Source organism: Accipiter gentilis, chromosome 1, assembly GCF_929443795.1.
Source record: "Accipiter gentilis chromosome 1, bAccGen1.1, whole genome shotgun sequence".
Classification (NCBI taxonomy): Eukaryota; Metazoa; Chordata; class Aves; order Accipitriformes; family Accipitridae; genus Astur; species Astur gentilis.
In genome coordinates, this window is record NC_064880.1 from 48,278,555 (window position 1) to 48,291,202 (window position 12,648).

Below are 12,648 nucleotides of genomic sequence, written 5' to 3' on the forward strand. Positions count from 1 at the left end.
TCCCAGTTGGGATCAGGATCTCATTGTACAGCAGAGAATATGGACACAGGGAAACTTTTATTCCATGCAGTGCTAATAGTGTGTGTCACTTTAATAAAATTGCAAGGATCTTTATTGTTCTGAAATACATTAAACCGTTGTTGCTCTTGGCAATCTGCTATTAACCCTCTTTCATGCTGTGATTAGCCTTCTATTCATACATTGTTTCTTGTCTGTTAAATAGATTTTAATTGAAAATAGGACTTCAACTTGGTGCCTTGTGGCTTCAAAACTAATTGATTCTTCTTAAAAGCATAAAGGAACCCTTTCCATCAGGCATGGGGTGCATTAGGCTTTTTAATGGAGGGATGCACTGGACTAGGGTTGGCGCCGTTTCTAGGCTAGTTAAATTACATTCACTACTTCTCCTTTGTCTAATCTTTTGGTTTTGCTATAAAAGCAAGTCTTTCAGGTTAGAGAAATTACTTACAAATGTTGTGCTGGTTTATCCCTATTATGTTATACACATGTAGGTGTTTTTATAACACAACTTATTCCTTTGTGATTTTCTCAAGTAATTTCCCTTTGTATTGATCCAATGTCTTTGGTTTCTAAGTCCTGGCAAAGGCAGTAAGAACTTTCACAAAGATATGCCATCCCTTTTTTGTACCCTGGCAATCATTAATTTGTCTTAGTTTTGCCACAAGGTGTGGCAAACGTCTGGATTTATTGCCTAGAGAATTGAATATTAGCTAAAATATGGCTGCACCAGTATATAAGCCAGTCCTGATATTCTTTGTGTGTATACCAGATATGTTAGTGATATTTAAAAATGTCTCATTTAGGTGTTAATATCATAAATACTTGATTTTTTCATTGTAAAAGGGAAATGAAGTTAAGCTCCAGGAAAAAAAAAAGTGTTATTTAACTCCTCAGGAGTTGAAAAACTAAATTTGAAAGGAATCACTGCAACCAAAATGCCTTCCTATACATTTCTCCCTCTGTCTGGTCATCATTGTTGCTTTTTAACATAGTGTTGGTATGTATGCCTGCAAGTATGTGTCCATATGACTATATTCACAGATTATTTATTTATTGGCTTAAAACTACATTATGGAAATAATCATATCAGAGCTGATTTCCTCTTCCACTCTTCCGCCAGATCACTACCTCAGTAAAAATATATAGGGAAACAAGATACTTTAGAACCCAATTTATTATCTCCTGCTGGTAGCAATAACCTGAAAATAACAGCAAATAGTAAAATTCAAACTTGAGGCAGACACTGGTGCTGGAAACAGCTGTAGTCACATTTATGAAGGATAGATTCAATATAACAGCTATAGAAATGTGCAATGTTTCAGAGGCTCCCAGATTAGTACTTGATTGCTTTTTCAAGTTTGTTCCATAGATTGGGAAGAACACAGGATTTTAAAAGGTACGAACAAGCGTAATAAATAAGCTGCTACTTGAATCAGAGGTACTGCCTCCCCCCTCACTCTTCTCTTCCCTGGCTTCTGCCTTTCCCCTTCCCCCCCAAAATGGCAAGTTTTTTTCCCAAGGAAGATTATTACACAAAATGCACTTTTTCTGTATGAAACTAGGAAAATGCCATTACAGAGCCAATTACTGAGCAAAATCAGGAGGCTGTCCTGTACATGAAGACAGTCCTAGCAGCTGTGTTCATTTATCATAGACATAATGTGAGGTTTCTTTATTCTGAACAGGGCATTCCAGCCAGGCTATCTGTGCCTTTTTTGGAGGCTGCAGTGTGTGAGAATTTTGATGTTTAGAAGGTTACCATTAAAACCCATCTTCTAGTTCATTTAAAAAAAAAAAAAGTTATTTATTAGCCTATGAAAGAATAGCAGTAGAAAATCACATCAAGCTTTTAAATAAAAATGTTAGAAATCAGAGTTGTCAATCAAATGGCTGAAGAAGGGATGAAACTCTTATAGAGACTCTGGCTATTGTGCTTGATATTGTGGCTCTTTATACCTGCCTGGTTTTGGAAAAGGATGTGTTGTATACGCATTTATTAAGGCAGCTTGTTTCTTTTTGTTCTTGTCTTATTCTTGAAGACTTTCGCTAGAGAATTGTAGTCAGTGTAGGGTGAGCATAAACTGGCACAGACCTAGAATATATTTGGATATTTGATTAGAATAGTCTTTGTATTTTCTGATTCATATTTTACAGAATATATAGAATTACTTAAGGAAGTGAGTAAATAAGCAGTCTTATTCCATGACAAGTAGGATGTCGGTCCTGGGAAAAGAGCTCCCAGTGCTAGAATTAAATAGGGCATCAGCCCGAGGGAGGAAGAGGAGCAGGAAGGTGGTTGACAGGGAGAGGAAGGCAGGGGTTTCTTCCAGAATAGGAAGAAGTCTTCCATGAGTCTGGGATGGCTAGTAGGCTCAGCCTACCAACAAAACCCTGCCCCTTTAATTTTTTGTAACCAATTCTTCTTGTTTTTCTTTTATCCAAAATCAGTTTAAAATAGCCTAGGCACCACTGGTTGTAGCTGGTTAGTTTTCAAGGCAGGAGAACCAATCTGCTTTATCTAGTGCCTTCCATATTTAAATAGTTAAACTGCAATATAGAAACAATCTGAAAATCAGTGAGGAGGAAAGAGCCATTGGTAACAGTGATGCCTTGAGTTAGAGCAGAGTAGGACTGGACTTTATTCCTTGGGTTGACCATCTGCAGTCAATTTTATTTCATTTCTTCAAGTGAACTCTCAAAAAATGATACAGTTTTGCAAAGCTTGATGCTGAAAGGCAGGTTAAGCCATGCACGAGACTTCTTGGTAAAATAAATACCCTTATCCTTAAAACTCCAGTATTTATCTCATTCTGTCTGTCACTTTCCTTGCAAGGTCTCTAGAAGAGGTCTGTTTATTTTAGCATTCAGGTGAATTGGATTTATGCCACCTTGTTGTAATCTCTAAATGAACATGTCAAAGGCCTTACAGTGTCTCAGAAACCATTCAGAAAACCGTCTTTTCTACTAACTTATCTTTCAGCTTAGAATTAAATCACATCTGTTGTTTAATCCTGGTATTCTGATGAGCTGGAATCATAAGCACTGATGTTGGTCTGAAGTCTCAGCTTCAGGATGTGCAAATCAAAATTTATTGGGATTTTGAGCACTGAAGTCTTGTGTTTAAAAAAAAAAAAAAATTCTGTTTTTCTTCAAATGATTCATTTTAAAGAAAATGGTAAAATATCAGAAAAAGAAAAGATTACTCTTATATTGGGCACATTTTTATAAAGTTTTTTTAAGTCAGTTCCATGCATGGAAGCAAAGAAAAATAGACATTCAAAATAAAAATGAGGATAAAGCAAACTCAGTAGCTATAAAAATTAATGAAGTCTTGGTAATACCATAGCAGAGTAAACTCTAACAAGCCTTTGCCTTTTGAAAGACTGCTTTGATATTGATCTATCTAAAGAGACAGCCAAACTCAGCCCATAATGTAATTAAAATGCAATATCATATAATGACTCAGACGTTAGATTTAAGAGTCTTTCCCCTTCTTTTCCTTCCTCCCTTTGCCCCGAATAAAGAGGCGAGAGAAGTTAATTGAAACTAGAAATCTCTTATGATAAATGAAAATACAAAGGGAATCAGCTTTCGAAATTTATTGTCAGTATCAACAAAACTGGCTGGCAGAGTTTGGGGTTGGCCCATCTCATAGGTGAAGAGATTTGGAGATCCATGCCTGCCTTGGGTGCAGGCAATTCAAGTAAACATCCCACCACCCATGCAGGAAGGATGCTTTCTGCATATGTCTGTGTAGAAGAAACTGAGAGCTCTGCTCAGTTTTATTGAAAGTAGATGAAGAAAATCCAGACGTCTGGATCCTGCATCTGTAATCTAGAGGTGGTGGTGCCCCTGAAGGGGATGGGTATGGGGAGATTCCCCCGTGCTCAGGCTTTTGTCACGTGTCTCTGCCTGGCTCCCAATTGCAGCGTGAGCTTTTGGGATTTCCTTCTTACACGTCTTTCTCTTCAGTACGGTGTGAAGAGGTCTTCTTGGACATAAATGCGGGGGATTAGATTCCAGTTTGTTGCTCCAGCATTGGAGAAGATCAGCACTGAATTTAGTTTTAAAGCAGCCATTTACCATTAAGCATAGTCTTAACTGGCCTGCTGAGTATGGGTGATTTAGATAAAACTTTTAAGTGCCTTGCTGAACACAGGATTAACTTTTTTGCTCTGGGAGGTTAGACCCTAAAAAAGCACTGGATTTTGGTGCATTCTGGAAAACTAAGGCCAGCAGTAAACACAGGACTCTGTGCATTGGTCAGGACAAAGTTACAGCCATGCTTTTCTTTTTTCCCTTCTTTTTTTCCCTCTTAGTTACTAGACCAGTTAATGGGAAGCTATGCCTGGGTCCTGCTCCCTCTGCCTCCCAGCTGTGTAACCTTCCATGCCCATCCGAGTGCGTGGTGTCTGCCTGGTCGGTGTGGGGCCCCTGCCTTCACGAGAACTGCCAGGACCACCGTGGAGGAAGAGGTAATGGGTGCTCTTATATATTGCTTTTGGAGCATTGGGGGATCTAAAGCGGGTAATGGAATATTATGATAAGATTGCAAAAGCAGTGGTGTCATATTCTACATTGGGAGCTTAATGTATTTTTTTAAAAATTAATCTAACAGAGGATGAAGCACTTAGATGTGCGTACAGGAGTGGAATATGACCTTTAAAAGCTTTTTGCAGTTATTCTTGGGAGAAGGGAAAAAAAAAAGATAAGATTTTCAGCCTGATTCAGATCTTTTTATCCTGCACTGAATTTGTAGAAAAGGAGGATTTCTTGGGATAGGAGCTGCAGACCTCGATAGTGCCAGGCTGTCCCTCTGTGATCCCCATCGGAAGTCCTGCTGTGTGCCTGGATTCGAGGGCAATGCCTGGGTGAGGTTAGAAGGCGTCAGGACTGAGGTGTATCCCACAGCCCTTCCGTCTTGGAGTTAGGCTGACCCGAGAGATTGTTCTCATTGTTCTGGGTTTGGTTTAAATTCCTGGAAGCAGAGTATGCAAATATAATTTAAACCCCCTGGATCTTAATGGACTAGCGTACATGTTTGTTGCTGCAACACTGATATTCATTGCAGAGGCTTTCCTAAGACTCTAAGTTGAAAAGATGACTGTTGGAGTTCATGTCGTTCGGAAATTACACTTTTCTGAAAACAGCATAAGTTTTTGAAGTGATTGGAGCTGGTCAGAGTTTTTCAAATTAAAAAAAGAAATAATAAAAAATATATGGCTAAATAAAAGATTGGCAAAACCATTTAATTTTTAAATTGTTTTGTATGATTTCTTTTTGCTTATTTGAGAACAGTGGAAGTTTGGTCTGTTATATTCTCTGGAATGTTTAATTTTTAATTTTCTTTTCTGTTTCATGGCCAAGGCATTTCCATGTAGCCTCCACTAATGCTATATATTTGCCCCTTGTCTGAGACTGTTGTGGGAAAGACCACCATGTATTTTTTTCTCCCTGTCTTAGAATTCTGTGTCATTTACATAACAAAACATGCTGAAAGATGCTTGTGTATTAGTTCTGCATTTTATGTAGCAACATGACTTTTGGTTTTATTCAGAAGGAGGTAGATTATGTAATGAATTCTTTCATTATTTCTGTAACCTTTTTCTTCCACTTTACATTTGAATCTTCCAATTTAATAGGATGTCATTTCAAAGAGGTCTGATATGCATTATGTATCAGAAATCCTTACACCTTCCTAAAGCAGAATACTAATTTCTTAGTAAACTGCTCTGCTGTATCTCAAAATAAGTCTTTTCGTTAGTGGATTCCTGGGCAGAATATAGATGTCCTTAATATCTTCAATTCCTTAACTGTTTCTCTTTTTTTATTTTAATGTTGTTATTGTATTAATATATGCATCAGTGGCAAATTCCTATATTTTGACATGTGTATTTCTATCTAACGTTGATGAAAGGGAAAAAAAATGTGAAAAATGTGGGTTGTTAAGAGTTCTTTACACACTATTAGATTTTGCTTGCCCAGACTGTGGGCACATACAGCAGAGTACCGTCTCAGTCAATTCAATTTGTAAGCAGTGTGCTCATTTGTCTTTATATCCTCCAATTCCATATGCCCTATATAGTCCTCTTGCTACTAGATTATTGGTGTAAATATTTTTGCTGTTGTCCAGTTAATTCAGTTTCTCTTTTTCCAGGCTTTAGAATGAGGCAAAGGCAAGTGATTGTGGATCCGGTAGGCACTCTGGCAGGTTGTCCGCATTTAATTGAATCTATTCCTTGTGAAGACCCGGTGTGTTACGAGTGGATCATTTCAGAAGGAATATGTGTGACTGAACGTGGAAAATGTGGACCTGGAAACCGCATGCTGAAGGCTGTATGCAAGAACAAGAAAGGTGCGTAATGGTATCATCTTAAAAGCCCCATGGTTTTTCGTGCCTCCTTCTAAAATGGCATTCTGCTGTAGAGCAATTGTGATTGTTTACAATAGCTCCTTACTGAATTTTTATGAAGCTTTCAGATTTTTGAGTTGACTCTGATGCTCACGAAAGCCTAGTGCTGATATGATCTGGGATTTTGCTTGGAGCCTTCTATTGTATTTTATCCTAAAGGAGGTGGCTCACCAGTACAGGACGTGCTGTCACTGCTGGCCTTACTATGACAAAAGTGGGATACCAGTGGCCTGGTTCTCCCTAGAATCTTTTTTTTTGCACAACTTTTACTAAAGTAGGACTGTCACTGAGGCCAGCAGCACTATGGGCATTCACAAAATTAATCCAGCTCCTAGCATTTCTTCTATCCTTAGTTTTTAGTGGGCTGTCTGAATGTTTATCTTGTTACAATAACCCTCTTACAATCATGAAAAGGGATGCTCAGTTGTGCTGCCAAAATTAATACAAGAATTAGATGTAAATGAAATGATCGTACTAAGTAATAATTTACTTGGCAGCAGTTTGAGACCTGCGGTGTGTTCAGTTTACAAGTTGTTAATAATGAATAAGTACATTTTTATATGACGTTTACAAACAACCAGCAAGAGCTTATTTCTTGTGCATGGTTTGAACCTCAGCCAAAAGTTTCATTTCTTGATAAGGTCAGTGTTGTCAGATCTTTAGATTCAATTACATGGAGCACGATTTTGCAGTCCTTAGTTGCAGTGAGACTGTGCTATCATCTTAAAAGTGACAAAACCGTGGAACTTTAGAGCCTGATATTATATCTGAAATGGAGAATTCTTTTACATGGTGCTCAGACTGATCACAGGAACCAATTTCAAGTTGATAACAACAGGGGTTAATTGGCAGGTGGTTAAAAATAGTGTGTCATTTATGAGGCATTAGAATCTGACAGAATGAAATGGTGGTTGCTTTGCCTCAAGAGCACAGGTCCTCCTGAAATACATTAAAAAAATGTGATTTTCTTCTAAGTTTGTGAAAATGGGGCAACAAAATAAATCTTTAAGTGTTACAAAACAACATAGCTAGAACATACTAGAGAGCAGAGATCTGTCTCTGAATTTGGTCTGAGTGGTCTCTTCCAATGTGTGATCATAACTGTAGGTCTGGTCCTGCAGTGATGTGTGCAGATGGAGTCTTGTCTTGCTAAGGAGCACCATGTACTTCACACTGTTAAAACTGTGCCAACATCCATTTTTATGCTCCAACTTGCAACTCGGAACGAAAGCATAACATGGCAGATGCTCACTGATCTCTGATCAAACTGTTCTCTGTGACTGTGATCCTTAAGAAGCCATGCCTTTGAAGTGTCTCTTCTTCACTTAATTGTTCAACAAGATATTGAGAGTCTCACTTTTCCACTTCAATGACTCTGTGCATGTTCTTGTTACCAAGAAAAAAAAGTTGGGACATTCTTCCTACCCCACCACCCTGGGGCAAACATTGTCACTAGATGTGATCATTGTCCAGTTCTAATTGAGAAGGTTTCACAAGGAAATAGCCAGATCACTAGGCAGATGAGAAGCACTGGTTAATACTAGTTTTAAACTTTTCTGAATTTTTGTTCCAGTAGGATTGGACTGGCGGAGACCTTAAAGTCAAAGTTGAAAAAAAAAAAGTGTATTTGCTTTAATTGCTTTGTTTATAACCATTTTTTCTTCTGTAATGTTCTCTTAACTAGATTCCCATTACAATAAGTGGTGTATTTTCTTGGATAAAAGCTGCAGTAAACAGCAGAGTTACATAAAGTATTTTGCCTGGAATAGTTGGTCAGTTGGCAGTGGGAAGCCAGTAGGGAGTCATGTGAAACTGTGAGACATATCAATTACAGGTAAAATAGCATAAGGCCTTGTTTTGGGTTTGTGTTGGGGTTTTTGGTAGTGGGGAAGGGGCTGCAGGGGTGGCTCCTGTGAGAAGCTGCTAGAAGCTTCCCCGGCTCCAAGTCAGACCCCATAACAGGCCTATACTAATGCATAGCATTATGCAGTTCAAAATTCTGTGCAAGTAACTGCTCTTCTGAAAGCATTTGAGGTAGCTGCATTATGTGCTGGTATTTTCATTTACTTAAGCATGTTTTGTCGAATTCATCCCCGTATCCTAAAATCCAGTCTTTTATCCAGTCATTCTGTCATCTGTGCCTGGCATTGTTGCTCAGTATTCCCACTGAATGCCTAAAGGGATTAAAAAAATGCATTTTTTTGGACCCCGTTAAATGACAAAATCCAATGTATCATCATCTTAACAAGAGTTCATTTGGGCCCGGAGTATGTTGATTAGGGTACTTTGGGTCTTCTGTGTATCCCTGTCTGCAAGACGTCTTCATTTTCATATAAATGCCAGACTTTTTGGCATGATGCTCTCCTCTTCTTGCTGCAGTGTGTTAGTTCACGTCTTTTTAGAAGTTAGAAGTAGCTGTTCTGTCAGTCCTGTTTGTGTAAGCCATACTGCAGAAGAGCTTGGCATCACGGCTTCTTTTCCTTGCCCATCTTCCTCTCTCCCTCCATCCACAGCGTGGCTGAACCCCTGTCCTTCACTAGCCCATGCTCTGCTGTGTAATGCTGGGCTGTTGTGTACTGCTGTCCACACCTCAGAGACCTGAGGCCTTTTTCATGAGGAGACTGGTTTTTTTCCCTTGCCAAAAATGAGCTTTAATTACATTGACTGCAGCAGAAGGGAACTGACCATGTTTTCCAGTCCTCTCTCCCATGGCAGAGGACTTTGCTGCTGCCAGCAGAGCCTGTGCGATGCCGTTGGCCTAAACTTCCCTCCAGCAAGGTGGAGATTGGAGGTGCATCTTTGTCGCTGATATAGTTGATAGACAGTGAGTGAAGTTAAGAAAGCATTAGCTCCTTCTGCCCACTTCTGGTCATCCCCATGTCGTTCTCCCATGCCACGTCTCTTGCATGCTCGTGGTGCCAGCCCGTACGTACCATGAAAGAGGGTTGGGAGGAATCTGTCTGGGAGGTGAGCAGGGGGCAGTGGCTAACTTACCTCTTTCTCCAACTGAAACCTCACCTTCAGAGCTCCCTGTAGTGTCCTTTCTTTCCATTTTAAAAAGCCATCATTTCTGGTGAGAAGATTTTGCAGTAATGACCCAGGCAGCAAACTGCTGCTGGCCTGACCTGGAGCTTGAACTCGGGAGCAAGTCACACATGGGTCTATCTGGTTTGCAGGGTTTCTCTGAAGACTTCCCTGTCAAAGCAATGTCTCTGTGGAAGGGCTTGTATGAATTTCAGTGATGTAGCACTCTTACTTCCTCTCGCTATAGAGGTACAGAAATGACTTCTTGTTTCTTAAATAGGTTAATGTAGAGGGTCCATAATGAAGGGGCCTCCACAGGGCACATACTATATACAGCATTTTTTCATGGAGTAGCTGGAGTCTGTAATTTGTGATTTGCAGCAGTTAGCATAGATGAGGAGGAATGAGAAGACCATAATCATCTCATTACTTTGGCATTGTTAGGTGTCTGTCTGCTCCCACCTAGCAGTGTCTCTAATCTCTGTGCATAAGTTATTGAACATGCATGTGATGCTTGCGAGAAACTCTTAATGTCTGGTCCATATCCCTCGAGTGCGCCTCTTCTGTAGTGTCAGAAGACAGTAGTGTAATACATCAGATGAAATTAAATAATGTGTAGAAATGCAATGAAGTAATGCATAGAATGGGGAAAGACCTATATTGGATACTTCTTCCAAACAAAATTTTTCAGCAAAGTGTTTTTTATTTTGCGAGTGAAGGACAACGGATACTTTTGGGGAAGTCTGTGAAGCCAAAAGAATAGTACAGGAAAATGGATGATGATACTAAAAATAGGATTGTGTAAGTGTATCTCTGGGTACCTGGATCTATAATTCAGATCAAAGAATTTATTTGAAAACTTTTTTATATTCACAGACAGCCCAAAAATTATTTGTGATTTTTCTCAGAGTTGTTGTTTTAGGTTGTTCAACAATGAATTGAATAATCTCCTGTTTGTAATGTAGTCTTGAGCAGATAGTTACAAGTCTTTGACATTTGAATTTGGACAGTCTTGATTAGAACCGACAAACATCACTGTGCATTGACCAGATGAAAATAACTTTCTGAAAACTTTCCAGTTCACCTGCTCTCCTTAAATGTTGCTGCTCAGAAGATACAAAACCATGAACAAGGTCAAAACTTTTTCATTTTAAAATGCAATTGGACAGTAGCCAAAATGTATTGCATTTCATTTTTTTAAGACGATGACTCAAAGCATCTTTTATGTGCTCTGCTTCTTAGGTCTTCGTGATAGGTACAAGCACTTTGAGTATGGTGAGACAGAGGGAACTCAATGTTGTAGTAGCGTGCAGAAAACTGCAGATAATATTAGACAGTAGAACTTGGCTCAGGGTCAGCAGGTAAAAGTTCAGTCCAAAAAGGAGTTGGTGTGCCTTCATAAGCAGTTTCCCAGTCTTTTGATTTAGATGCTAAGAAATACAACTGGATTTAGCCTACAAATGTTGGGTTCATTCTGATGCAGGAATTTGGGAACCTTTTTTATTGTTATTTTCCATACCTATTTTAGGCTGTATTAATAATAGAAAAATAGATAGAAACAAGGCAAATGTTGAACCAAACTGCAGCTTTGGCAAATGCATGTTATAATCATGTAGCTTGTGAACAGAGCAGTTATTATGGTGAGGAGTACAACCTGAGAACATATGTAAAAGGAACTGCAACAATAAATTCATGAAATAACAAGTATGACTCATAAAAGGAACAATTCACTTTTCAAGCATTTTATAAATGTTTCTGACAATGCTGTAAACTAAATCTCACCTATTAGCAATGCTTTTGAATAGATTGTAAAATGTTATTATTCAGAATCATACCCGCAAGTCGGCAATCCGTTTTGTTGTGATTCCCATGTCATCATTTATTAATTTGCTTCTGCTTGTTCTAATTCCTACCAGAAGAACTTTTAGTAACAAAGTTGATTTCTCTGTGATAGTGAATAGCACAGTGTCTAAATAATAAAAAATATAAATTATTTTATACCCAAAGGCTTCATTGTTTTAATCAGAAATTATCTGATCAGCAACAAGGTTTAATGCAAACATCATGTGATTTTGCTGAATTAAGGCTGGTTTACTCCTAGTTAACAAATCTAATCACAACTCAAAAACTGCTGAGTATTTGCCTTTCTATACTGTCATCTTGGGTATCGGGGTTTCTTTGCTTTGTGGGAGTTAAAATTGTGGGGTTGTCTTCCTTTTTGAGGACAGTATTTATAACAGTGCCAAATAATTTATTGGTTCCTTTTCCACGCACAATTCATGCAGTGATAGGGACATGCAGGTGCTGAATCCAGAGGAGCAGAGTCCAGAGGTGCCCAGAAGAGCATTGCTGTCTCTCTTTTCCTGTAGCACTGAAATGACTGTTCCTGGGACCTGTCACAAAGCCACCTTCTTCAGCAGCTTCTGCCTCACCTAGGTGCTCCCAGGCACTTTGGAGGTTTCTGTGCACCCTTCCCAGCCATATCTGATAAATGAATTGTATCTGGCAGATCCTGGGACTCCCGGCTGTAAGGGGCGAACCACCCTGTACAGACAATCTGCCAAGAGTAGCTGAGAAATAAAACATACTGCAATCCTACTGTCAGCTGCTATGGTGGCAAGGTGTTTTCTTTAAGTATTCTCAGTGGAATAAGCTGCTGGCTTCAAGCTGCAAGAGTTATCCGAGCTGGGGGGCAGCACCCATTGCCTGAGCCTGGGCTCATTGAGCTTCAGTGCTGCCGGACACGGGGCTGCACGAGTGGCAGTAAAGAGTAGTCAGGAACATAAATCATTGTGCAGTAAAAAAATCAATCATCCTCATTTCAGCAGTGTTATGCCAGATAATTAAACCTATGTTTTTCTTTTTTATTTTTCCTTTTTTTCCTGGCACTAACATTACCTCCCCCCCCCCCCCCAAAAAAAAAAAAACAAAACAAACCCCAAACCCCAAAACCAGCCAACAACCCTGGACAAATTTGCAGGGTGTGGTGAATAGAAGGAAACCCCAAAATAAGGGTGTTTGTCAAACTTTCAGGCCTGTTGCTTCTTTTGCTTTCAAGCAGAAAACCTTTATACTACTACTACTGCTGGTGTTCTGGGAGTACTGGTAAGAGTCATTTCAGCACAACAGTTCTGTTTTATTTTTCTATGCGATCTCTTTGGTTCTAGGCAGTTGGTATCTAGAATGTGGCA

General features: G+C 39.2%; 1 protein-coding gene across 1 annotated transcript in view; it reads left to right on the forward strand.

Moving 5' to 3' along the window:
• Positions 1-12,648, forward strand: part of THSD7B (thrombospondin type 1 domain containing 7B) — a 334,912-nt gene that overhangs the window by 142,019 nt on the left and 180,245 nt on the right. Inside the window, exons 7-8 of the mRNA XM_049809853.1 lie at positions 4,341-4,496; positions 6,179-6,376. Of these exons, the coding sequence (XP_049665810.1) occupies positions 4,341-4,496; positions 6,179-6,376 (354 nt within the window). The remainder of the gene's footprint in view (positions 1-4,340; positions 4,497-6,178; positions 6,377-12,648) is intronic.